The sequence below is a fragment of the Lucilia sericata genome, unplaced genomic scaffold (assembly GCF_015586225.1).
Source record: "Lucilia sericata isolate MDLA Ls3-8-SP2 unplaced genomic scaffold, ASM1558622v1 Contig002235F_arrow, whole genome shotgun sequence".
NCBI lineage: Eukaryota > Metazoa > Arthropoda > Insecta > Diptera > Calliphoridae > Lucilia > Lucilia sericata.
In genome coordinates, this window is record NW_023996061.1 from 26,779 (window position 1) to 53,837 (window position 27,059).

At 29.5% G+C, this 27,059-nt stretch overlaps 1 protein-coding gene across 1 annotated transcript; it reads left to right on the forward strand.

Annotated features, from left to right (window-relative positions):
• The first annotated feature begins 18,341 nt into the window (after window positions 1-18,341).
• On the forward strand, window positions 18,342-25,988 carry LOC119613658 (putative mediator of RNA polymerase II transcription subunit 29). Its single transcript, XM_037969683.1, has 2 exons — window positions 18,342-19,594; window positions 25,640-25,988. Exons 1-2 carry the CDS (start codon window positions 18,518-18,520, stop codon window positions 25,961-25,963), a joined length of 1,401 nt encoding a protein of 466 aa, XP_037825611.1. The 5' UTR covers window positions 18,342-18,517; the 3' UTR covers window positions 25,964-25,988.
• The last annotated feature ends 1,071 nt before the right edge of the window (window positions 25,989-27,059 follow it).

Here is a 27,059-nt window from a genome sequence, read left to right on the forward strand (position 1 = left end):
CTATTCTAGTTCTATTCTAATTCTGTTCTAGTTCTGTTCTAGTTCTGTTCTAGTTCTGTTCTAGTTCTGTTCTAGTTCTGTTTTAGATCTGTTCTAGTGCTGTTCTAGTTCTGTTCTAGTTCTGTTCTAGTTCTGTTCTAGTTCTGTTTAGTTCTGTTCTAGTACTGTTCTAGTTCTGTTCTAGTTCTGTTCTAGTTCTGTTCTAGTTCTGTTCTAGTTCTGTTCTAGTTCTGTTCTAGTTCTGTTCTAGTTCTGTTCTAGTTCTGTTCTAGTTCTGTTCTAGTTCAGTTCTAGTTCAGTTCTAGTTCTGTTATAGTTCTGTTCTAGTTCCGTTCTAGTTCTGTTCTAGTTCTGTTCTAGTTCTGTTCTAGTTCTGTTTTAGTTCTGTTCTAGTATGTTCTAGTTCTGTTCTAGTTCTGTTCTAGTTCTGTTCTAGTTCTGTTCTAGTTCTGTTCTAGTTCTGTTCTAGTTCTGTTCTAGTTCTGTTCTAGTTCTGTTCTAGTTCTGTTCTAGTTCTGTTCTAGTTCTGTTCTAGTTCTGTTCTAGTTCTGTTCTAGTTCTGTTCTAGTTCTGTTCTAGTTCTGTTCTAGTTCTGTTCTAGTTCTGTTCTAGTTCTGTTCTAGTCTGTTCTAGTTCTGTTCTAGTTCTGTTCTAGTTCTGTTCTAGTTCTGTTCTAGTTCTGTTCTAGTTCTGTTCTAGTTCTGTTCTAGTTCTGTTCTAGTTCTGCTCTAGTTCTGTTCTAGTTCTGTTCTAGTTCTGTTCTAGTTCTGTTCTAGTTCTGTTCTAGTTCTGTTCTAGTTCTGTTCTAGTTCTGTTCTAGTTCTGTTCTAGTTGTTCTAGTTCTGTTCTAGTTCTGTTCTAGTTCTGTTCTAGTTCTGTTCTGTTCTGTTCTAGTTCTGTTCTAGTTCTGTTCTAGTTCTGTTCTAGTTCTGTTCTAGTTCTGTTCTAGTTCTATTTGATCATAATAATCTCATTACGAGTCCTTAGATTCGTTCCTTGATTTAAAACATAAAGACAATTTTGAAAGAAATTGTAGCAAATTATTGCAGATTTGAAATCTCCTGAGTCAGCAAAAATCATAGAGCAATCTTTTAACAATTTCAATTAATTTTAGATTAATCATTATTTAAAATAAAAATTTAAAACAGTTAAATTAAAACAATTGAATCATAATAGCATGTCATACTTTTATTTTGGTTTCAATACAAGAAAAAAGAAAAAACGTGCCATTATTTGAGCATACCAAGCCATAGTGCCAATAATAAAAAATTGAAGAAAAAACACAAAAGTTTTATTTTTAACACTTTTAACAAAATTTATATATTTTTAAGAAACCTGTATTGAAAACAAACCACAATACCAACTGGGGCCACCAACCAACTGCTAAAAAATATATATATTTTTATTTTCAAGATGAGTCAACAACACTATAAAAATAAAAACATTTATGTTTTAAGGTGTTTCACTGTCAAAAAAAAAAAACATGTAACATAAAAAATGCTCAATGTAAATGAAATCATAACAAATACTTTGTAATTTTTTAGGCATTTCAAAGAAAAAAGGTTTTTTATTTTTTGCCAAGAATTATAAAGAAATTGTTGTATTTATAAAGGAAAATATTTTAATTATACAAGATCACCTGTTGCAACCAATAAAATCAAATGATAGAAAACGGCAAAGAAATGATCAATATTGTTAGATAAATAAACAAATGAAATATGTAGTTTTATAAACAAATGTCTAAATCGATGCAAAGGAATGTATTCTTTTGGGTTCACTGAACTGAATCATAAACAAAAAAATTTTAACAAATTTTGTTTGTGTTTAGTGACCCAAAAGAACACATTCCTTTAAGTCACTGTTGACATTTGTTTATAAAATTTACATATATGAATGATTTAAACACGGATCAAACTTTTTCATTTTCCTCAGAGAAGATAAGTATCAGCAGATATAATTTAGAGTGAAAACTCTACACGATAGATATGTTTCAAATGTTAGGTATTTAATACACTTTAGATTCTAAGATCAAATTAAATTCTAATGATTTCATACTTTGTAAAAACACTTATATATAAACCCCAGAAAGGTCAAGGACTAAAAAAATATGTTTTTTATAAATACAATTCTACCTCATTAACTAATTCTTCAAACAAAACAAATCTTTGCATAAAATCTTCTCATGCATAAAAATACAAATTACCAAAATATTTCAAATACACATCAGGATGACGATGCTGCTGCTGCTACTGCAATATTTTGAGATGATGTATTTGATTATTTGTTGTTTGTGATGACGAATAACAACAACAATAGCAAAAAAACAAAAATATACCAGCAACAGCATAATAAACCAGCTGATATTATTGGCTAAAAGCCTGAATGACAGTCTAAACGTCGAACTGACAACATTGGCCACAAAAATATCAAACAGAATTTCGTTTTTTGAAATTGTTTTTGCACTTTTTATTTTCAAAATTTAAAAACCAAAAATGTATACGTTTTCTTAATGTTCACTCACATACACTAAAAAATATAAACAAAATGCGATTTTAGTCACAAATACAACTACAATGTTGTCGTTTGGCACTATGGGTAACAGTTTTCTAAAAAAGGATTTTCTAATATTTAGGAATTTTTTTTGTTCAGTTCAGTTCTGGTTCAGTTCTAGTTCAGTTCTAATTCTTTCTAGTTCAGTTCTAGTTCAGTTCTAGTTCAGTTCTAGTTCAGTTCTAGTTCAGTTCTAGTTCAGTTCTAGTTCAGTTCTAGTTCAGTTCTAGTTCAGTTCTAGTTCAGTTCTAGTTCAGTTCTAGTTCAGTTCTAGTTCAGTTCTAGTTCAGTTCTAGTTCAGTTCTAGTTCAGTTCTAGTTCAGTTCTAGTTCAGTTCTAGTTCAGTTCGTTCAGTTCTAGTTCAGTTCTAGTTCAGTTCTAGTTCAGTTCTAGTTCAGTTCTAGTTCAGTTCTAGTTCAGTTCTAGTTCAGTTCTAGTTCAGTTCTAGTTCAGTTCTAGTTCAGTTCTAGTTCAGTTCTAGTTCAGTTCTAGTTCAGTTCTAGTTCAGTTTAGTTCAGTTCTAGTTCAGTTCTAGTTCAGTTCTAGTTCAGTTCTAGTTCAGTTCTAGTTCAGTTCTAGTTCAGTTCTAGTTCAGTTCTAGTTCAGTTCTAGTTCAGTTCTAGTTCAGTTCTAGTTCAGTTCTAGTTCAGTTCTAGTTCAGTTCTAGTTCAGTTCTAGTTCAGTTCTAGTTCAGTTCTAGTTCAGTTCTAGTCAGTTCTAGTTCAGTTCTAGTTCAGTTCTAGTTCAGTTCTAGTTCAGTTCTAGTCAGTTCTAGTTCAGTTCTAGTTCAGTTCTAGTCAGTTCTAGTTCAGTTATAGTTCAGTTCTAGTTAGTTCTAGTTCAGTTCTAGTCAGTCTAGTTCAGTTCTAGTTCAGTTCTAGTTCAGTTCTAGTTCAGTTCTAGTTCAGTTCTAGTTCAGTTCTAGTCAGTTCTAGTTCAGTTCTAGTCAGTTCTAGTTCAGTTCTAGTTCAGTTCTAGTTCAGTTCTAGTTCAGTTCTAGTTCAGTTCTAGTTCAGTTCTAGTTCAGTTCTAGTTCAGTTCTAGTTCAGTTCTAGTTCAGTTCTAGTTCAGTTCTAGTTCAGTTCTAGTTCAGTTCTAGTTCAGTTCTAGTTCAGTTCTAGTTCAGTTCTAGTCAGTTTCTAGTTCAGTTCTAGTTCAGTTCTAGTTCAGTTCTAGTTCAGTTCTAGTCAGTTCTAGTCAGTTCTAGTTCAGTTCTAGTTCAGTTCTAGTTCAGTTCTAGTTCAGTTCTAGTTCAGTTCTAGTTCAGTTCTAGTTCAGTTCTAGTTCAGTTCTAGTTCAGTTCTAGTTCAGTTCTAGTTCAGTTCAGTTCTAGTTCAGTTCTAGTTCAGTTCTAGTTCAGTTCTAGTTCAGTTCTAGTTCAGTTCTAGTTCAGTTCTAGTTCATTCTAGTTCAGTTCTAGTTCAGTTCTAGTTCAGTTCTAGTTCAGTTCTAGTTCAGTTCTAGTTCAGTTCTAGTTCAGTTCTAGTTCAGTTCTAGTTCAGTTCTAGTTCAGTTCTAGTTCAGTTCTAGTTCAGTTCTAGTTCAGTTCTAGTTCAGTTCTAGTTCAGTTCTAGTTCAGTTCTAGTTCAGTTCTAGTTCAGTTCTAGTTCAGTTCTAGTTCAGTTCTAGTTCAGTTCTAGTTCAGTTCTAGTTCAGTTCTAGTTCAGTTCTAGTTCAGTTCTAGTTCAGTTCTAGTTCAGTTCTAGTTCAGTTCTAGTTCAGTTCTAGTTTCAGTTTCTAGTTCAGTCTTAGTTCGTCTAGTTCAGTTCTAGTTCAGTTCTAGTTCAGTTCAGTTCAGTTCTAGTTCAGTTTTCTAGTTCAGTTCTAGTCAGTTCTAGTTCAGTTTAGTTCAGTTCTAGTTAGTTCTAGTTCACTCACTGTACAAATATCTAGTTCATAGAGTTCTAGTTCAGTTTTATTTTAGTTCTAAATTTCTAAAATTAGTTCGTTCTGTTAAGAAAAAACCACTGTACAATATTTCAAGAATTTTTTTAAATTCGAAAATTACCGACAAAACTACACACTTATTATAAAAATTCGACTCTGTCCCATAGTGATTTGTCACTTTGTTTAAAGTGCAACAGCAACAAAGCTACTACCAACAACCTTTATAAAAAAATACACGACAACAGCAGTAGCAATAGCAACATCAGCAGCAAAACACAAAAAAAATCACAACAAATACGAACGATCGACACGAAAACAAAAACAAAACAAAAAAATCAACGACAACAAAAACAAACCAAAATCAGAACCATCAGAATCATACTAGTACACACTGGGATACAATAATTTTTTCGCATAAAAACTTTTAGTTTTAGAATTTCAACCAAACAGTTGAGTTAAGTTATTGTCGCGAGTAAAAAATTAAAAAAAAAATATATAGATTTCAATACAAAATATTTCAGAAACAAACGAATAGTATTTTAACACAATATTTGCAAAAATATTGCATTAGAAAAAATAAAAATTTAATTTCACGTAACGAAATTAAAAAAAAAAAAATATTAAATTTAAGAGAGTTCGTTTTGATAAGAAAGAAAAACAGTATTTAAATTTTGAAATTTGCTTAAAGAAAGTGTTTTGAAATTTGTTGGAAAAAGAAAGAACAATTAATTAGAAATATTGAAAACGATTTGTGTAATTTATTGAATTTTTTGCCAGAGTACAGAAGGAGTTAAATTTTACAAAACAAAATGGCATCAAGAAATGTGAGTTTTTAAATTTGTTTTAATAAATATTTGTTGTTATTGACATTGAAAGCAGAAGGGGGGATCTTACACTTTAAGTAATTTATAAAAGGCACTTGGGTTATAAAAAAAGGAGATTTAAAAAAGTTTTAAAAACTCAAAAAAGTGATAAATTGTAACAAAAAAGTATTCTTAACTAAATGAGAATTATTTTAAAATTAGAGAAATTTGTTTAATATTTTGTTCAGTGTATGTTTAGTAGCTTTTATACTTATAAACACATATTTTTGTGGTTTTTTGGAAATATAATTTTTCATAATTCACATGCTTAAAAAAAATTATTAAAAAATTTTAAATTTATTTAGTAAATGCTTACGTACAAAAAAAATGCACCAAAAGCCATGAATGAAAATAAAAACAATATTTTTAAATTTTTTCTTTGCTAAAGTGTGTAAGACCCTAAACACCAGATGGTTCTAATTTACTATTATTTTTCTTATTTCCCACAAAATTTCTTTTAAAAAGAAAATTTATTGAAAAATTTTATTCATATTTTTTTTTTACCTTAAATATGATTGCTGTTAACAATTGTGGTTTTTGTGGCTTTTTCAATAAAATATAGTTATTTATTTATGTTTTATTATAATTATTTGTTTGTAGAAAATTATTCAATGTTTAATTTATTTCTGATTGAGTGTAACAAGTTGTGTCAGTTTTATTTTTCAAATTAATTTCTTTTATTTATAGCGTTTAGAGATTTATTTGTATGCTTTCAGTATAAAAATGTCTCAATTAAATTACCTAGAAATTCAGATTTTGTTTGTGGTTTATTTGCAGTGTAATTTAATAGAATAGCGGCGAATTCAGTTTCAAAACCTCAAAAGTTTTTTTATTGCTAATTGTCCTTAAGCTGTGTTCAGACTATACAAATTTTAAAGGGAATTGATCAACCATTTGTCGGCCATCAAAACACTCTTAAGTTTCTCATAAAATGTCAGCAAAAAGTCATTTATACCAAACGAAATGTTGAAACACGTTCACATCTATCAAATATTTGACGAGAAGTACGTGACCCTTTCCAGTTCAGTTCTAGTTCAGTTTCATTTCAGATATGGTTTAAATTTTATTCAGTCCTAGTTCAGTTTTTTTTAATATCAGCAAAATATCATTATAACCGAAAGAAACTTTAAGGTACATTCATATCTATCAAATATTTGACGAAAATGACGTGACAACGTCTTTGTATTTGACCTGATTTATTTATCAAGCTGCTATAAGAACTTTAGACCAAATATGTTAAGGCAACTTTTCATATAGAAACAAGTATGCGTACTAAAAGTGAAATTCGGAAAGCGATCCCTTATGGACCAACAACATAGATCCTGATTTAGTTATCAAACTGCTATAAGAACTTTAGTGCAAAAATATTAAGACAACTTTTCATATAGAAACAAGTCAGAACGCTATATGCGGCAGTGATCTAAATTAAAAGTGAATTTCGGAAAGCGGTCCCTTATGGACCAACAACATCGATCCTATCGTTACTTATTAGAACGGTTTAATAGTTTATTATAAAAATGCTAAATTATAATGATCTGAACATCAAATCAAAATTTTCATGATATGCCCTTAAATAGGGGCTTGAGTCAATTGTGAAACCAATTCTACAGAATTTGAAAAATTGACTATTTTTATGAAACAAGTCATTTTTGTCGAATTTTACCTTAAAACCACGATTTTTAAACGATTTATTGATAATAAACTGATTTTTTGTAAGAGGGGTTTTATGGGCGATAGGGTCAATTATGGGCCCTATAATGAAATGGGGGATTTGTTGATAATGGTCTGATTTTCTGTAGGAGGGGTTTTGTGGTAAATAGGGTCATTTGTGGGCCCTATAATGAAACTTTCCGAGAGTTTTTGGTTCTGAAAAAATCTTGTTTTTGTAAAATGTTGTCGATCAAACTGCATATTTTTATGACATTTATTAACGTTAAAGTAATTTTTTGAATGGAAAAAGGGTCTAGGGTCAAATATGGACCGGATGTTAGCAATGCTTAGTTGTATAATAAAACAAAATATTTTAATTAACTAAGCTGTCATTTGTATGGGGAATTAATTGTCAATGGAATGATTTTTATGGGAGATTGGGTCAATTATGGGCCCTATAATGAAATTTTCAGACAGATTTTAGTTCTAGGAAAAACTTGTTTAGGTAGAATTTTATCGATTAGACTGGATATTTTTAGGCCATTTCCTAAAATGGGGACTTTATATAGGGGTCTGTAGCAAAATGTGGACCGATGTTTGCAATACTTAATTGTATAATTAGCACTTTCCGTTTGGAGTTTTCAAAAGACAGATAGACGGATCTGACTAGATCGTTTTAAAATCTAATAATAGATGGATCTGACTAGATCGTTTTAAAATCTAATAAAGACTCAGAATATGTATATACTTTTGTGGGTCAAAGTCAAATATTTTTATATTTAGTTTGTACCTTTTTTGGAGGTTTGTATTAAATTTTTCTCTCGTCCGGTTAACTTCTTATAGCTCCCTTACCTATAGCAAGTACATTTACTCTATCATTAGCCATGTCGGGGCCATATTTAATACAATCCATGTTATACATTTCGGGATTGCACTTGGAAGCTAGTGTTGTGATTAGGTAGTTGTAGATATGACCACATTGATCCCATTTAAGTCCAAGATTTCCGATCTGGCAACAATGTCACACAGTACCCGATCATTTATATTACCGGTATACTATCGGGGACGCATACTTCTAAACAGCCTCTCAACCCAAGTTTAACTGACATTACAAAACGAAATGCTATAGATTAGTTCTCATAAAATGGTTGTTAAAATAGTTATTAGTGCCAATTCTCTTCCACACTTTATTGCAATGCGTGGACACAATATTTAATAAGCACAGCCTACAAATAAACTTAAGAAATTAATTCTAAATCTGATAATAAATTAGATAAATTTCAACATTAATAATCAATTAAAAGAAATTGTAAAAAAACGCAGAGAAAATAAAACTAATACATATTGACAATAAACAGACAATTGTTGAAATAGCAATTACCAAATATGGACAAAAAGAAACAAAGTCAATTGAAAATAGACGCGTTTAATGGAATGACAGACAACTAAGGTTGAATCGTCTACTTAGAAACAAAAAAAAAAAAACCGGGTTTAAATGGTGGGGTTGACTTACAACTGCGACATAAATGGCACGAGCAACAAAATGCAACACAATAAAACTTGAACAAACTTGATGCCGCACAACACAGCATGCATTCAATTATGGAATAGGTGATTAAGGCTTATTAAATGGAAAAAATAAATGTTTCATAAATGAACAGAAAAAAAAACAAGTATAAAACAAATATAGAACATTTATGAAAGTTTTCAGTTTTTCACTATTATCAAGTAGAAAATCCTTTTAAAGTTTTGTTTCCCCCAAATAAACAATTATTTGGAAGTGATGACTTAATTTTTAAGCTTACTCTTGAACGTTACTAATGTTTTTGTTTATCATTTAGTTAAATTTATTAAAATGACCATATAAAGTTTGTAGTTTTTTTTTATCAATAGTTCATGAATTCTAAATTTATTTTTTATTGAAATTTTGCCAGTCTTTTTTTTTTTTTTTTTTGTTATTAACACCACTACAATCTTTTATAATTTTTTGTTTTTTTTTTTTTAATTTTAATTTTAATAAATCATTTATCATTTATTGTTTATTCGTTATGAATCATTTGCATTTGAATGTAGAAAGAATTCGTTTTAATGGTTGTTTTCTTTAGTTTTCAACTTTTTTACATTTTATTTGCAATCTTTATTTTTTTTTGTTTGTTGGCAATACATCGCCATTAATTAAGCAGTTTTAAAGAAATTTTTGTTGTTTTTTTTTTACCAAATATAAACATTTATTTTATCAACAAAATTTTGCAAATATTTGTTTTATATAAAAAAAATGTATATTAACATTACAATAGTGTGAACCGTAATCGTTGTTATATAGAGGAGGAGTTCAGCTTTCATAAAGATTTGTTGTGGAATTACTCGAGTTTAAAAACACGTTCTGCTACTGGGTTTAAAATTTGGAAAAAATAATAATAATAATACATTGAACCTTAACTTGGGTTTAAATACCCCCTATATATTAGACCTTGATTATCAAATATCTTGGAATTATCCTAAACTCCAAATTATCATGGAAACTTAACATCCAACACAGAGTCAAGAAGGCAATGGTCGCCTACTATACCTGTAGTAAGATGTTTGTGATGAAATATAGTTAAATGGATGAATGTCGAAGTGCTTTACGTGAACACCTGAGCTTCTTTGACGACTCACCACCCCCTTTATATATCTTACACGCAGGTGGCAATCACTGGTTAGATTCGATAGAAGGGGCGGACCCAACATCAGCTAAAAACGCCCTATTGATCTTATGAGAAATGCCATGTTACTCATTTAAAGAATCACCCCAGTGCATTCCTGAACCTCTTAAAATCGTCCAACCACACTACTGAGATGGCACTGTTGTTTCGGCAACAGCACCTACACAGAGGGAAAAAGAAATATACACGCCTGGTACCAAATTGACACCAAAGAGTTTATAATGTTTCAATAACATCCTTTGTCAAAGTATATACATACGTACGACAACAATATGTCGCAGCGTTGTCAACATGGCAACGGATTGTTTGTCAATAGTGAGCTTATCACGTTTGTTAACATTTAGACAACGGATGTGTATAAAATTTAGATTTCGACAATGAATTGTTCCAATGTTGTCAACATTACATAGTGTTGTCGTACGTATGTATATACTTTGACAACGGATGTTATTGAAAAATTTTAAACAGTTTGGTGTCAATTTGATATCATATATATTTCTTTTTCCCTCTGTGTAGGGACGTAATTAAACACAGATCTGTATTTAATTTGTCAGACCGTCTCGACCGTCACTCCATCCGTCATTCCAACATCTCCACAGATACAACTCAGAATCCCCCTCATCCACAAGTATCCGATTGTACACAGCACGACAACGCTTATCCAATCTTGGCATTATCACTTCAAATCCAACATTTTATTAGTCCACAATCTTGTAGCGCTCCTAACAGAAACTTATCCCAAAAATGTATATTTCACCATGTATCAATCTTATAATCAACCACCCCTTCCCACGAATTTGGGTTAAAACCACAGCCTTTACGTGGATCCAGAAGGAAACTCAAGCAACTGACCAGCCAGGACAAAGTCCTGCGGGCAACTGGCCACCCGTAGTACCAGATTATGTGGTACTCTGGTTCGACGCCTTGTCAAATCACCAGTTTATAGTCCCGACAGACTAGAGGTACTGGTAGCACCTCTATACCATGGGATTACCAAGATGGAATAACCTAGTCATATGTAAAGGGGAAAAGTTATTGTGGCCGAAAAAGGCGAGATATATCGAGGTTGATAGCAGTAATAACAGGACACAGCTTTGGCTTCCCTTCAATGAATACTGTAGCAGTTGTAAAGACAGGGAAAAGAAAGTAACGGTCTTCCATTATTAGCAGTTACTTCATATCCAACCTTGGTGATATATCTGGGTCTAAACTTAATGATATCTTGAGATTTCTCACGGCTACAAGAGCTAATACTATACAATACAGACGACATCAGACGATTGCAGTTATCCTGTCGAAACGGATTGCCTTCGACTCTACACTCGACAAAATACTACATACTAGATTTTTTTAGAGCATTTCAGTTTTTTTTAATGAACAGTCTAAAAATCAATATAAAGATCGAAAAAGTACCAATAAATGTCGATCTATGAAATTAATCACTTTATATAGTTCATCACTTGATATAGTCAAATACATATTTGACTCAAGACCCCATAAAATTGCATATATTCAATAAATAAGTATGTATATCGAGTAATAAAAATTGGTTGAAAATGACCTATGTATGTATGCCCAAATACTGGACCACTATAAGAAATTAACCTTAAACTTACGACACACGATTCTGCATAGTTTAAAACTCTGCTTAAACTTTTACCACGATTGCAGTATACATTTTTATTAACTTTTTCTTTAGAAGTTCAGTTAGTCATACATTAAGAAACTTCTTTAAATAACGACATTTTTGGTTTATTGAAAAATATTTATATTTAGTAACAAAAATGTAAAGTCTACTTTAAGGCTTAAACAAAATAGCAATGACTCAAAACTCACAGAAACAATAAGATCATTTTAAAGCAGGGATGGATAATACAGTACTACATATTAAAATTACTTCATTCAGAGTAAGCAGCGGAAATAATAAGTTAATTAATTAATTAGCTTAAGCTAATACACGATTGTAAGATCTTACAATGTTGTCAAAAAAATTATCACAAAATTCAATAGTGTGAAGTTACAATTTTTGTCTTGAAACGTCAGATAATTTATTGTCAGTACATTGTAAAACAATAATATTGTCATACATCTGACAATTGTGTAAACACATTACATTGCCGTCGCCATATTGATGTTGTAAGATAATTGTCTTACAATTATTATTATTGTTAGATACATCTGACAGTTGCACAATTGACAAATAAAATATTTCTATTGGCAGCACTGTGCATTAAAAATCAAACAAAAATGAAGCAGTTCTAGCAATGTCTAACCACTAATCTGGCAAATTTTGTCATACAATAATCTGACAGCAGTGATAACTGAGAATTTTTTTTTGCGGATAAATTTAAGATTTTCTTACAATCGTCTGAACTGACAATTTACCCGTTGCTAAAGCTTTATATACACGGTTGTCTGCGTTTACAACGTTGGCAACAAGTAAATTGTCAGTTCAGACGGTTGTAAGAAAACCTTACAATTTCATTGCCAGACAATTGTCAAACAATAGATTTATCTGTCAACAAAAATTGTCAGTTCATATAGATTGTTGTATGGCAAAAGTTGCCAGATCTTAATTTAGCTGCATATGTTCTTTTAATGCACTGTATTGCCAATAGAAAACATTTATCTGACACTGATGCCATTGTCAGATGCATAAAATTCGCACATCTGACAGTAAAAATTGTCAGACTATTATCTGGCAATGGTAACGTAATGTTGTTACACGATCGTTAGATGTCTGACAATATTTTTTATACAATTTACTGACATTGCCTTTTCTAACAACGTTGCAAGACAAAAATTGTAAGTTCCTACGGTTGTTAGACATTTTTTGAACATTTTTCTGCCTACATTGTACGATCTGACAATCGTGTATACATAGCTTAACAATTTTTCATTGTCACAATTTTTCATTAGCATATCTGACAACATTGTAAGATCTGACAACCGTCTCTTCATAGCTTTTAAACTTGTTTAAATATGTATGTCCATTTTTTTATGTTTTCATAAAATTTAATTGGAAAAATCAATGGGCAATAATTCAGTATTACCTCTTTCAAATTCTTTTTAGATTGAAGTTTTTCTAAATTATAATTATGCAGAAAATTCAACTGCTCTATTTAAAGATTAAACTACCTATTTCAAAATTTAAATTCTATCCACCTGTTTTGTATAAAAATAGTTTATACAAATTTTTTTATAGGCATTTAAAAGAAATTAATTTTTTTTTTTTTTAAATATAAACCATTTAGTTTCTATTGCTCTTTTACAAGCCATAAAAATTAAATGTTGGTATTTAATTAATCATTGGTAACAGGTTACAAACAGAACAAGTTATTTTTTGTTACTTTTAAGATCTTCCGAATAACATTAACATTCTGGAAACATTTAGTTTAGTGGTGCAACAATAGTTAAGTGTCAGACAACAACGTTTTTCTATGGAACATAAAAAATATCGTGACATTTTTTTACTGTTTAACAAATTAATTTTAAAGTTATTTATAAAAAAGAAATTATAACCAAAATGTTATTCATATTAACTTTCCATTACTTTTTAACTTCGTTGGAAGTTATTTGAGCTTTTTACTTGGGGAAACTTTTGCTACATTCGTGAGCAAATTTTGTAGATTCATTTCGCTATGGGAAATAGATTCTAATACAAAAGTTCATTAGCGTCTATGGACTTTTAAAATCCAAAGCAGTACTTATCACAAATTTCTTTAAAATAGCAACACTAGTACTGAGTACTTTATGCATTGAAAATTCAATATTTTCCATCACTGGCAAAAAAAAAAGAAGTTATGTGGCGTTGCGACTTATTGACTGACTTTCTGGTTTTTTCCGCTAAGAATGTAAGAACAAAACTTATAACCATTAAAAGAGCATTAAAAAACCTGTTACGAAAGGGAAAAACAAAATAGAATAGATAAAATAATATCGTCATAATTTGTTACGCATACACACACACACAAGCATAAAATTTAAGAAGAATTTCTTATTGAAAAGAATGTCTGTCTGTCCATCTGACTTGTAGCTTTGGTGACTTCTAGTATGCAGACAGATTTGGTACAATTTCATAAAATTTGTGTATTTTTGGTACAATTTGGTACTTTATAATATTTTTGTAAGAGTTACAATTTTTAATTGGTTTTTATTTTCATAATAACAATTTAATTAAATAAGTTTCGACTAAGTTTATGACATTTTTTTTGTATTTTTCATAATCAACTTCCTCCCACATTTCTAAAAGGTACTAATTTAAGCCCATCACTGTTGCAAGATCACAAAAGAATATTCTCAAAAAAAAAAAAAAACTATTCAAAGAAAATTTTTCAACAAAATTAGTGTCAAAGTGATGTTGATGATCACGTTATAGAAACAAAAACAAATAGTACGTCAAAGACCAAATGTAAAAATGAAAACAAACAGGTAAAATGTAATAAAACAACAAAGTATGCATGAATAAATTAATATAAAAGACATGGATGATAAGAGAAAAGCTCTCAAAAATCAAAGTGTAAAAATAAAAGAGTATAGAAAAAAGAAAAAGAAGAGAATATTTAACAGAGAGTTCAAAATTCTCTTTTAATGTTATTAACAAACAGAGATGTGAACTTTAGTACACAAGTACTTAGTTTGGTACTATTTTTACCGGGCATGGAGAAGTTTAGTACTAAAATACAATCGTTGACAACGAAAACAAACCACAAATCTTTGACAAAATTAAAATCGATATTTTGATTACCTTTAAATATTTATTAATTTACAGAAACGTTATTTGTCTTTGAAGATATCACTTTAGAACATCTTTATTATTCATTTCAACATTGTTTTGTGGTTATGTCAAGTACATATTTGATAGGTATGAACGTATCTTTAGCAAAAAATGTTTCTAAGTAGCCCGTGTATGTTAGCGTATCAGTAGAATATTCCATAGACTTATCAATTTACTATGGCATTGAGACCTACATATGTATATTGACTAGTATATAGACTAGTATGCAGACTTATCTTTTGACTATCTATTAGCCTATTCACTAGATCAGTCTACAAAGTGTTATAGACCAAAAGTCCATATACTATATAGTAGACAAGTCGAAAGATTATTCAATATACCAGTTTTCGGCTAGGCCATAGACTTGTCAATAGACAACTTCATATTCTATTACATTTTCTAATTCATAGACAAGACAATGGGCTAGTCAAAACGGAAGTCCGTAGGTTAAACTTCCCAAAAGACTAGTCAATAAATAAATGAAAAGCCAAACAATAATTTTTCCAGTAAAATTATTAAATTTCAAATAAAATAAATTTCATAAATTCTTTAAAAGTAGTAAGTATTAATTTAAAAAATTCTGAGTAATTTTTATGAGAATTATAAATAACGTTGACAAAATTGTGTCTTTTTTAAGATAAAATTATTATAATGAAAATTAATTCATCATCGCTATTGAAATTTGAAGAGTTTTACTGCATTACACTTAGCAAAAATAATAAACTACATATTTAATAGGAAATTAGTATTACATTTTTAATCAATAATTCATCGTATTTAAATAGACAAACTTAATTTTTAAGTAGAAATTTGTAAACGATTATGGCCAATAGGCTAGATTTTTTTGAAATAAATTAATATGAAATGGGTGAGCATAACAAACGATTTAAAATTTTATTGTCAACAAATAATTTCAAGAATATTATTGAATCAAACCTTTTCGTATGAAATATGGACATAGAGGGAAAAAACCGATAGAAAAGTACCAAAATTGATACAATCTTTTGTCAAAAGGGAGCTTACCACGTTTGTTAACATTTAGACAACGGATGTGTATAAAATTTAAATAAAACCCAGTTATCATTTTGACTATGCATCGTTGTCATTGTAACAATACATTGTTGTCATTTCGATTACGCTTTGTATTATTTAATATTAAATTTCTACGGTTTTTCATACAATTTATCATATTTTTTTAAATTATTTCTCTAAAATGGAAAGAGAGTGTGTAGTATTTTGCATGAAAATAATGAACCATTTCTTGATCGAAATTCATCACAACTTTTTGTTATTGAAAAATTATAACCACTTTTGTATCAATTTGGTACCAGGCGTGTATAATTTTAAAACGTCTATTTTCCCTCTGTGTATTATTTTCAAGAACCTCATTGGGATGAAAAATTTTTAAAAAGTGGAAAATCTTTCAAACACTAATATTACTGTAAAACTTAATTTGCAATGTAAAATTTTGAACACAGATTCAATAGGATTTTGTCACCGACCCTGTTTTTGTAAGAAAATCACGGAGTTTCTTATTATTTTTGAGTGTTTTTCGTGAGATTTGGTGTTAATGAAAGAAAAAATTTATCAAACAAAGATATTAACTCAAATTGGTTTTTCACATAAACTCCTGGATTTAGAAATACCACCGAAGTAAATTTCCAACAGCACTTCACTTACGAAATTATGCTTAGCTATGTATACGCGTTTCTCAGATCCAACAACGTTGACAGAAAAATGTTCAGAAAATGTCTGACAACCGTGTGAACTTAAAATTTTTGTCTGCAACGTTGACAATAATATTGCCAGACATCTAACAATCGTGTAAATATATTACGTTGTCATTGCCAAATAATTGTCTGACAATTTTTATTGTCAGATGTTCGAATTTTATGGATCTGGCAATGGAACTATTGCCAGATAAATGTTTTCTATTGGCAACATGGCAACATATTCAGCTAAAATAAGATATGGCAACTTTTGCCATACAACAAACTGACAACATTGTAAACTGACAATTTTTGTTGGCAGTTGGAAATGAAATTTATGGTTTTCCTACAAGCGTCTGAACCAAAGAATAAATAAGAAATGAAACTGTTGTCAAAAGTACCTAAGTCTACTGTCATCCGGTACCTAACTCTAAGAATGTATTAGTAGAATTCTCAAGTCAACATAGTTGCAAAAAATCGTATTGAAAAATATTGAAAAAAAAAATATTACATTTCAATTTATACTTTGAAAGGTTTCTTAAGATATTTTCCACATATTTTATCTACAAACATTTTATAAACACGTCTATTTGTTTTTTAATCTATAATATTGAAAAAATAAATTATTTATTTGAAATATCTTTTTCGTTTACCATACGAAAATTTACAACATTGTTTTTTTAGTTTTAATTTCAACCAACAAAAATTCAATGTCCAAAAATAAAAAATATTTTTTTTCGTTTGTAAAAAATATATTATTTTCGGGCTATTAAATGTGTTTAAATTGTGCAAAAAAATTATAAAATATAATGTTAAGTGATAAAAAATATTTCAAAGTGCTATTATCCTCAAATTTTCGCGAAAAAGTTTTGAAGTTTGGAGAGAGAATAAATTTTTACATATGTGTTGGATTTACACACCACTCGTCTGTGAGAAGAGCGTAATGTTATTGTTGTAAAAAAATGACAGCGTTTCACTTCTTGTTTATTCTTTGGTCTGAACGAACAATTTTTGCCAGATCTGCCAACGTTGTAAGATCTGACAATCGTGTATATATAGCTTTAGTGTTCAACTATTGTGAATTTCCTTTAACGATTTCTTATTTAATTTTACAAAAATGAACAAATATGCACTAACCTTCAAAATATTCACTAAAAGAGTAAAATATGCTTTAAAAACTCGAAAATATACCTTAAATAAGCTACTAAAGTCAAACCATGCAAAATTATGCTTTTATGGGTAAAATATGCAAAAATATGCGCAAATAAATCAATGCCAAATTTCTTAAATTGGTCTGAAACATGCATTTGCATATTTTGGTTTCCCTTGTTATAACGATCGCTGTGATTATGAACATCATCTCCGATTCCAATTTTATATTAAAAAACGTTAAACAAATATTTTAAAATATTTGTAACTAAAGGGCCATAACTTAAAAAATATTACTTTATTATGACTATTTACTAGTTTTATTAAATATTCAGTTAGTTTCTGGGGAATTTGTTTTAATTATTCCCAGGAATGAAAAAAGTTCGCAAAATTAGATGCCCTAGTTAAGATATAAATTTATTGGCAATAAAAATATGGATCAAATAATTATGTATAAAATGTTTACTTTAATTTCTTTTAATGGAATTTTTTTTTGCTTTAAGAATTGTTGGTTTTATTTATAGTACTAATGTAGAGATATTTGTCTTAATTAAAAAACAATTTAGCTAATAAGAAATATGTTTTTTTAATAAAAAATAAATATAAGACAGGTAGAAAACAGCATATTATGTATTCAAGCGTTTATGAAATGACTAAGCCAATGCAAATAACCGAAAAAAAAAACATTTTATCTTTAGATGACCAAATATTTGAAAACAATCTTTTAATAAGAAATTGCTTATCAGAAGAAAAAAAAAAACGATAAATTAAAAAAATATAATTAATAAGAGAAAATAAACAAGCTATAACAATAAGACAAAATATACATATGTAGTATGTATGTATTTCCTTAAGTTTATGATAAGGGATGACAAAAAATTAATAATTCTATAGACAATTTGTTAAAAGCTAAATAATGTTGTTTAATCAACCGTTTAAATTTGTAATTAATAACGACTTCATTTAAAGTCATTATTTAATTACTAAATTTTTCTTATAATGTTAACACTACCATCCCTGTATAACGAAACATATAAAATTATTTACAGTGTAAACAGAGAAAGCTAAACATACATAGAGAGAAAAAACAGCTATTTAAAAGCAAGAGTAAACAAACCAAACAAAAACAAAACAAAGTAATTTTTTTTTCTTACAAAAACAAAAGAACGAAATAGAGAGATCTTGTGTTTTTTCAACGAAAGAGTTTAAGATTAAAAGAGAGCCATTATGTTTGGTTCACATAATTTGGGAGCAAACAGCTCTTTACAGAGCAATATTATTAATAAAAATAACAGCAACAACAACATGAGTAATGCTAATGACAAGAAAGCCGGTCGTTATGGTGTTGGTGACATTAATACGACAGCAGGAACAACAACAACAGCAGCAGCAGTGAATACAATAGCAACAATGAGTGGTGGAAATAGAATTAATGCAAATTCAAATAATCTACAACAACAACAACTCTATCAGCCATCGTTTATCAACTCTACAACAAATAATAGTAATAGTATTGGTGGTGCTAGTGTTGGTTTTATGGGAGCAGCTCAGCGGCAACAACAACAACACCACCACTCTACTAATATTGTTGGCTGTGGTGGAGCTGTTAATATTTCTTCCACGGCTGGCAGTAGCAGCAAAGTAAAACCAGTAAATTCCCCGATCGTTGGACAAACGCATTCAGTTGAAGGTGGATCGCGTGCGCAGACGGTTGATAGTCAAGCGACTAATTATAATTTTGAAAATCGTACACACAACAGTAACAACAACAATAATAATAGTAGTAATAAAAATCAAAAAATTATTTTAAAAACGCCCGAATATTTAACGTCATCAAATCAATTAAACGATAAATTTGAACAAATTAATTTGAATACGACACAACAACGACAACAAAACAGTGTTGCAACAGTGCCACAACAACAACAAACCTATTTTAATAATCGTAATAATTTGCCAATTAATCAAAATTTCATTAATTGCAATACAAATACTAATTTAACAAATAATAATTGTGCAATTGTTGCTGGTCAACAACAACAACAACAACAAATACAAAATTACACAAATCCCTTTCAAACGCAAGTGAAAACAAGTGATTTTAATAACATAAATACCAATAACAACAATACAAATCCTTCAAGTGTCATAAAAACTACAACATTAAATTTACCTGTGACATCATACGCCTTATCTCAGCAGCCACAGCAACAACAACAGCAACAATATCCTGTTGAACAAATTTATTACACCAACGACAACAACACTTTAAACGACAACTACGTTTATACTTTTAATCCGCAGGTGTGTGTTTTGTAACCACTTAAACTAAATTTCTTTTTTTCACATTTTCTTAATTTTTTTATATTTTTTATATTTTTTAAAAATCTGTTCCAAAAAAATCTTATTTTTATTTCACTTTAACAAAAATGTTAATGAACTTCTACTTTAAAGTTTATTTTTTAACAGAAAAACTCGCACGTCTGCAAATAAAAAAAACACTAAACTATAAATTGCACACACACGTTTACCACACAAACAACATTTTACTAGCCGACATTTTTTCCCCAATTGTTTGTGTGTCTCTTTCTGTATTTTTTTAGCATTCCCTTTTCTCTGTGACTTTCTTTTTGTTGGATCATGTTGTTGGTTTTGCAAATTTTACTTACACATGCTTTCATACATATGTAAAGGTGTTTAACATGTAATGTTAAGTAAACAGAGTTCAAGTTCTAATCTTTTTATTTCTGTTTTTATTATTTGCCAAAAGTGTAATTCTCGCGAGAGTTGACAGGAAAAAATAACAAAAGAAATTTAGTAAGGGAAGTATAGCTAAAAGAGAATTTTAGGGAAAAAGGGGAGAAATAGTTTTACCCAGAAGTTCGACAAAGAGTTAATGCATCAGAAAAAGACAATAATTTCCACTAACGTCTAACCGCCTGGTTGGTTCTAATTCGTCTTTCGTTACAGATGTACTCTAGACTATAGACTAGCCTATAGACTAGACTATAGACTTGGCTATAGGCTAGGCTATAGACCAGACTATAGACTAGGCTATAGACTAGACTATTGACTAGGCTATAGACTACACTATATATTAGACTATGGAATAGATTATAGACTGGTTATAGATTATAGACTACGCAATAGACATGGCTGTAGGCTAGACTAGACTATAGACTAGGCTATATACTAGACTATAGATTAGACATTAGACTAGATTATAGACTAGACCATAAACTATAGACAAGACTATAGACTAGAGTATACTATAGACTAGAGTATACTATAGACTAGACTATAGACTAGACTATAGACTAGTCTATAGACTAGACTATAGACTAGACTATAGACTATAGACTAGACTATAGACTAGACTATAGACTATAGACTAGACTATAGACTAGACTATAGACTAGACTATAGACTAGACTATAGACTAGACTATAGACTAGACTATAGACTAGACTATAGACTAGACTATAGACTAGACTATAGACTAGACTATAGACTAGACTATAGACTAGACTATAGACTAGACTATAGACTAGACTATAGACTAGACTATAGACTAGACTAGACTATAGACTAGACTATAGACTAGACTATAGACTAGACTATAGACTAGACTATTGACTAGACTATTGACTAGACTACAGACTAGACTACAGACTAGACTATAGACTAGACTATAGACTAGACTATAGACTAGACTGTAGACTAGACTATAGACTAGACTATAGACTAGACTATAGACTAGACTATAGACTAGACTATAGACTAGACTATAGACTAGACTATAGACTAGACTATAGACTAGACTATAGACTAGACTATAGACTAGACTATAGACTAGACTATAGACTAGACTATAGACTAGACTATAGACTAGACTATAGACTAGACTATAGACTAGACTATAGACTAGACTATAGACTAGACTATAGACTAGACTATAGACTAGACTATAGACTAGACTATAGAATAGACTATAGACTAGACTATAGACTAGACTATAGACTAGACTATAGACTAGACTATAGACTAGACTATAGACTAGACTATAGACTAGACTATAGACTAGACTATAGACTAGACTATAGACTAGACTATAGACTAGACTATAGACTAGACTATAGACTAGACTATAGACTAGACTATAGACTAGACTATAGACTAGACTATAGACTAGACTATAGACTAGACTATAGACTAGACTATAGACTAGACTATAGACTAGACTATAGACTAGACTATAGACTAGACTATAGACTGGACTATAGACTAGACTATAGACTGGACTACATACAACATTATGGACTTTTGACTATTATTATCTGAAAAGTAGTGGAAACGATTAATGATTCAAGAAGAGTTCTATGTATGTATTCTGGACATCGAGAATCACAAATGCACTATGGTATCCAATACGAATTTTGGTAAAGTGAAATTATATTGAATTATTTTGTACGTCATCGAATACTGATCGAATGTTTAAACACCCAACCTCGATGAATAACGCGTTATTTCAACATGATTCCTATGAATATAAAATTAGTCATAATCAGACCTGTGATTTAATAAAAATAAATTGACGTTGAATTATCAACTCTTTTTAATGAAAATAGAATTTTTTTTTAAATAACTCCACGAAATCATTCTCAAAACTATTTGTAAAAACTCTTTTTAATAATAATGCATTTATTTAAGTGTAATCTTATTCTGGATATTTGATGGAAATCTAATAATTAATTCTCTATAAAACTAAAATATTTTCTATGAAAAATTAAGGGAAAACTCATTAGAGTCCTTCTAATAATTTGACAGCAACATATCGCTAAATGTCGCTTTTAAATTCCATGAAAAATGATCTTCTTTATTTGGATTTATTATTAACCAAAAGTCGCTCCCTTTTTTAACCCCTCCTTAGCTTTTAACTAAATAAATGTTAAGGGTGGCTCGTGGTACTTTTTTTAAATATAAATTACAAATGCCAATAAGAGAGTCTTGATAAAAATTTTTTATAAAAATATTTACCCCCATTATATACCCTTACGACCTAATTAACAAAAACTAGTTTTACAAAAAACATTTTTGGGATTATACTAGAAAACTTCCCCACATTTTTAACATAATATTAAACATTTTTGTAAGAGTCCCTTATATGGGGAATTGAGTCAATTACAGATCAAACTTTTCACAAATCGTTAGAGTGACTAATTTTCGAATAAAATATTAAATGAATAATTCTTTGTTCAAGTTTTTAATAACTTAAATTTTGAAAGACTAGAGTATAGACTGGACTATAGACTAGATTTTAGATTTTAGAGTAGAATACAGACTAGACTATAGACTAGATTTTAGACTAGATTATAAACTATAGCCTAGACTATATACTAGAATATAGACTAGACTAGACAACAGAGTAGACTAAATACTATATTATAGACTAGACCAAAGACTGGACTATAGACTAGAGTATAGATCATAGAATAGACTATACCCCAGTCTATAGACTAGTCAATTTACTACTTATGAAAAGGTTATACCTAAGTTAGAAAAAGTACCTAAAATGTCGTGGGAGTTCAACGGTATTTTTCAACCGTGAATTTTTAATGGAGTCAAGGGACAAATATGGGTCAATTTCAATACCCAACAAACTGCATCAATAGCCAATATTTGCCCCATAGTCCTACCGTTTAGATCATAATGTGTTTTCAACTTACAGACGGACGAACATGTCTAGACCAATATTATGGAAAATTTAGCACAGTAGCTGCAACCGTTTAGGTCCTAAAGTGTTTTCAACAGACAGACTGATGAACATGTCTAGATTGTCATAAATTCTATTAAAGACTCAAAATATTTATATTTTTGTTGGCCTATGACCAAGATCTCAATGTACAAAAACTTTCCAAAAACACCTGGTGTTTTCCATTTTAATTTATACAATTTCAACCTATTTCCCTTAGTTGACCTTCCCCCTAAACTGTGTGTTTGTCTTCCTCCTTCCTTTGTTTTTATTTGTTTCACAAAGTTGTAAAATAAAAATTAAAAAAAAACACCAAATTACCTTTAAGCAAAAAGAAAAACTGTTATCACATTTGGTGGGAATTTCAAATTTCATGCAATTCCACCAAAGAGTTCATTTCTTATTTCAGAATTTTCATTAAAATAAATTCCGTTTCTTTTTTCCATCATTTGCACAAAATTTTCTGGATCATAAAGTACGAAAAAATCTACAATAAATCTTTAAAATATTTTTTTCAGCAGAGTCTGTCTGTCTAGCAGAGGAAAAGTCACACACACACACACACACCAACCACAAACAGACAAAAACAAACATTGAAAATTTACTGTAATAGATAAAAGAGATTTAATAATGAAGATAAAAAACAGCTGTTTCTAAGAAAAGGGGGGAGGTGGAGCAGTGAGAATAAAGCTTAACATGAAGATCATTTTAAATTTCAATTTATTTATTTTTTTTGTGTTTTTAACCAAAAAACCACAGTCTGTCATGTTTTTTTAAGTTGTTTGTTTTTCTTATATGTTAATAATTGAATAAAGAGAAGAAATCTGATAAAGATAGAAATTGAAAAAAAGAAACTGAACTCTATCATATGACGTTGTTGTTGTTGTTTTGTCAACCCAATGTCACTCGAAAAGCAAATGTAATGAAATCACACAACAATTGTGTTTTTTCCTCTATGCGTTTTAATGCGTATGAGTTGGTTTTCAAATCAGAGTTGGATAATTAAATATTAAGCAAATGTTGAAAAGTTACGCAATTTTTATTAAAAATTTCCTTGAAAAAGTCCTTCAGCAAATTAAATAAATTATTCTCAGTAGGAAATTTAATAATGTTAAATCCAGAAATCTTGTTCACTACTTTAAAACTTTAATTTACCAGCTCTGCTTTAAGTTTCTAACTATTGAATAGATTCATACATGAGTAAATTAATGATAGACTAACTGATTGATTAAATGAATGAATGACAGACTGTATGTAGGTCTCTTATATCTGTCTGTCTCCTGCCCCCTCTGTCATATTAATTGTTAAAATTTTCAGTATTTATTTATTTGCTTGTAATTTTATCATAAAAACACCATAAGATAAACTGAAAGACAACAAAAAATCCAGAGAAATAAGGGCGTTTTGCGTGATCCGCATAAGCGGAGTTCAAGATACAAACGTCATCAGTTGTGTGTGTTTCTGCTTGTAAGTGGGATTCCAAACAACATAACGAGACATTTCTTTAATTTTTCTATATTTGCATTAAAATTAATTTTTATTAATGGAATTTAATGTGATTTATACTTCTTCGGATGAGATGAAAATTAATGAAACAAACAATAATATTTATTGTAATGAAACACTTGTTCAAATAAAGGGGAAGAATAAAAATATTTTGGAAATTTGGTTTAAAAAAATACATATAGCAATTTTAAAGGAAATCTTAAATACAATTCGAAAAAAATATAAATTGATCATCAAATATTTGCACAATGAAATGAACTAGAACTGAACTAGAACTGAACTAGAACTGAACTAGAACTGAACTAGAACTGAACTAGAACTGAACTAGAACTGAACTAGAACTGAACTAGAACTGAACTAGAACTGAACTAGAACTGAACTAGAACTGAACTAGAACTGAACTAGAACTGAACTAGAACTGAACTAGAACTGAACTAGAACTGAACTAGAACTGAACTAGAACTGAACTAGAACTGAACTAGAACTGAACTAGAACTGAACTAGAACTGAACTAGAACTGAACTAGAACTGAACTAGAACTGAACTAGAACTGAACTAGAACTTAACTAGAACTGAACTAGAACTGAACTAGAACTGAACTAGAACTGAACTAGAACTGAACTAGAACTGAACTAGAACTGAACTAGAACTGACCTAGAACTGAACTACAACTGATTAAGAACTGAACTAGAACTGAACGAGCATCAAAACTAGAATTGAACTAAAACTGATCTGGAATTAAACTAAAACAGAACAAGAACTAATAATGAACGGGGAATGAACTAAAAAGATGAATGTTGCTATTAATATAACTATAAATATAAATACTGCTATAAATATTAATATAAGTATAACTATTTTCGTAACTATATATGAACTAGAACTAATTGTTTCTCATTAATTGCTATAGTAATTAATATCGTAGTATGAGTTATTTGAGATGAATAATATCGGGGAAACTGACTATATTTAAAATAAATTACAATTTATTATTTATGGCCAATTAAGGATTAAGAGTAAAACTTGCCATCCGAAAAGGCAATTATGTTAAACAAATTACTTACATTCTATTTCCATTCTATATTCCTTAGGATCCCTACGACGAAAACTTTGACGAAGACATGGAGGCTGAACGTGATCTCGCCGAAGATGCCCAATGGAAGAAAATCCAACAGAACACATTCACCCGTTGGGCCAATGAACATCTCAAGACCATCGATCGTTCGATCAACAGTTTAGAGAGTGATCTCTCCGATGGTTTGCGTTTAATCGCTTTAATCGAGGTGTTGTCACAAAAACGTATGCCCAAATATAATAAAAGACCAACATTCCGTTCACAAAAATTGGAAAATGTTTCCGTAGCATTGAAATTCCTCGAAGATGAGGGTATTAAAATTGTTAATATTGGTAAGTGAAAGAGAATTTTATGAAATTTTAATTTTTTTTGGAAATAAGTAGAAAATATAAGAAACTAAAAATTTAAGGGAAATTTATAGATTATTGATAATAAAAAAGGGGGAAGTGATCAGAATGTGTGTTTTTTGTATATTATAGGGAGTTGTCAATAAAGTTATTATTTAGGTCATACAATTTGTCATTATACAAACACATTTTTCAACTTTAAAGAAACGTCATTGAAGTTTTTCTTATTAATGGTTTTTTAATAAATAAATATTACGCCATTAAAATTTCCGTTAATTTTAGAATTAATATTCACAATTCATTGATAAAAAAATTTTATATAAATTTCACATTGAGTGCTTTTTTGCCCCTTTATTGAATGATAAATTTTTTTGTTGTTGCATAATTTTAGTTTAAATTTTAAAATTCTCAAGAATTTCTGAAAAACCTTAATGAAAAAAACAACAACATTAAAATTCTTGCCCAGACCCCTTTGTTATAAATCATATTTAAGTTAAATTTTGTATTTTTTTTTTAAACCGATAAACAAATTTTCTGATTTTTTTCAAGGCTAAACTTGTATAATAATGTTTTTATGCTTGTGGTTCTGTTAAGTTTGACTTAAGCTTAGAATTTTGGGTCTCCATAAGCATGCATTCCCAACATGATTGGATTTAAAAAAAATTTGACAAACAGAATTTCTTAAATTCATTTTTTTAAATATTTATGAATGTAGATATTTACTCGTTCGCTGTTTGTGTATTTTGTTTCTGTTTGACAGTTTTATTTTCGTTAGCAAAATATGACATCATTTGTTTTTTAGAGGTTTCAAAGTTTTTACTTTCATTTGAGCTTGAGTTGTGTTTTTTTGTTATTAAAAAATTATACTTATTTTATCGCAAAATGTTTTGTTGTTTTGTTAATAATGTTTTACAATTTCAGTTATTCATTTAGCTTTTTTTGTTCAACACGTTTTATTAACATGTTTTTAATGCAATTAGTCATTTGCCCCTCTTAATATTTTATTATTTACAATTGCACTTTTTTTTTGATTTTGTACAAAAAAAGATAAATTGTTAAACAAAAGCTTTGCAATAAAAAATCTCTGAA

Excerpts from the sequence above, each read along its gene's own strand:
- LOC119613658 (XM_037969683.1), top strand. The coding sequence starts at position 18,518 with ATGTTTGGTTCACATAATTTGGGAGCAAACAGCTCTTTACAGAGCAAT. Across the intron at positions 19,595-25,639 it reads TTTATACTTTTAATCCGCAG|GATCCCTACGACGAAAACTT; the intron begins GTGTGTGTTTTG and ends TATATTCCTTAG.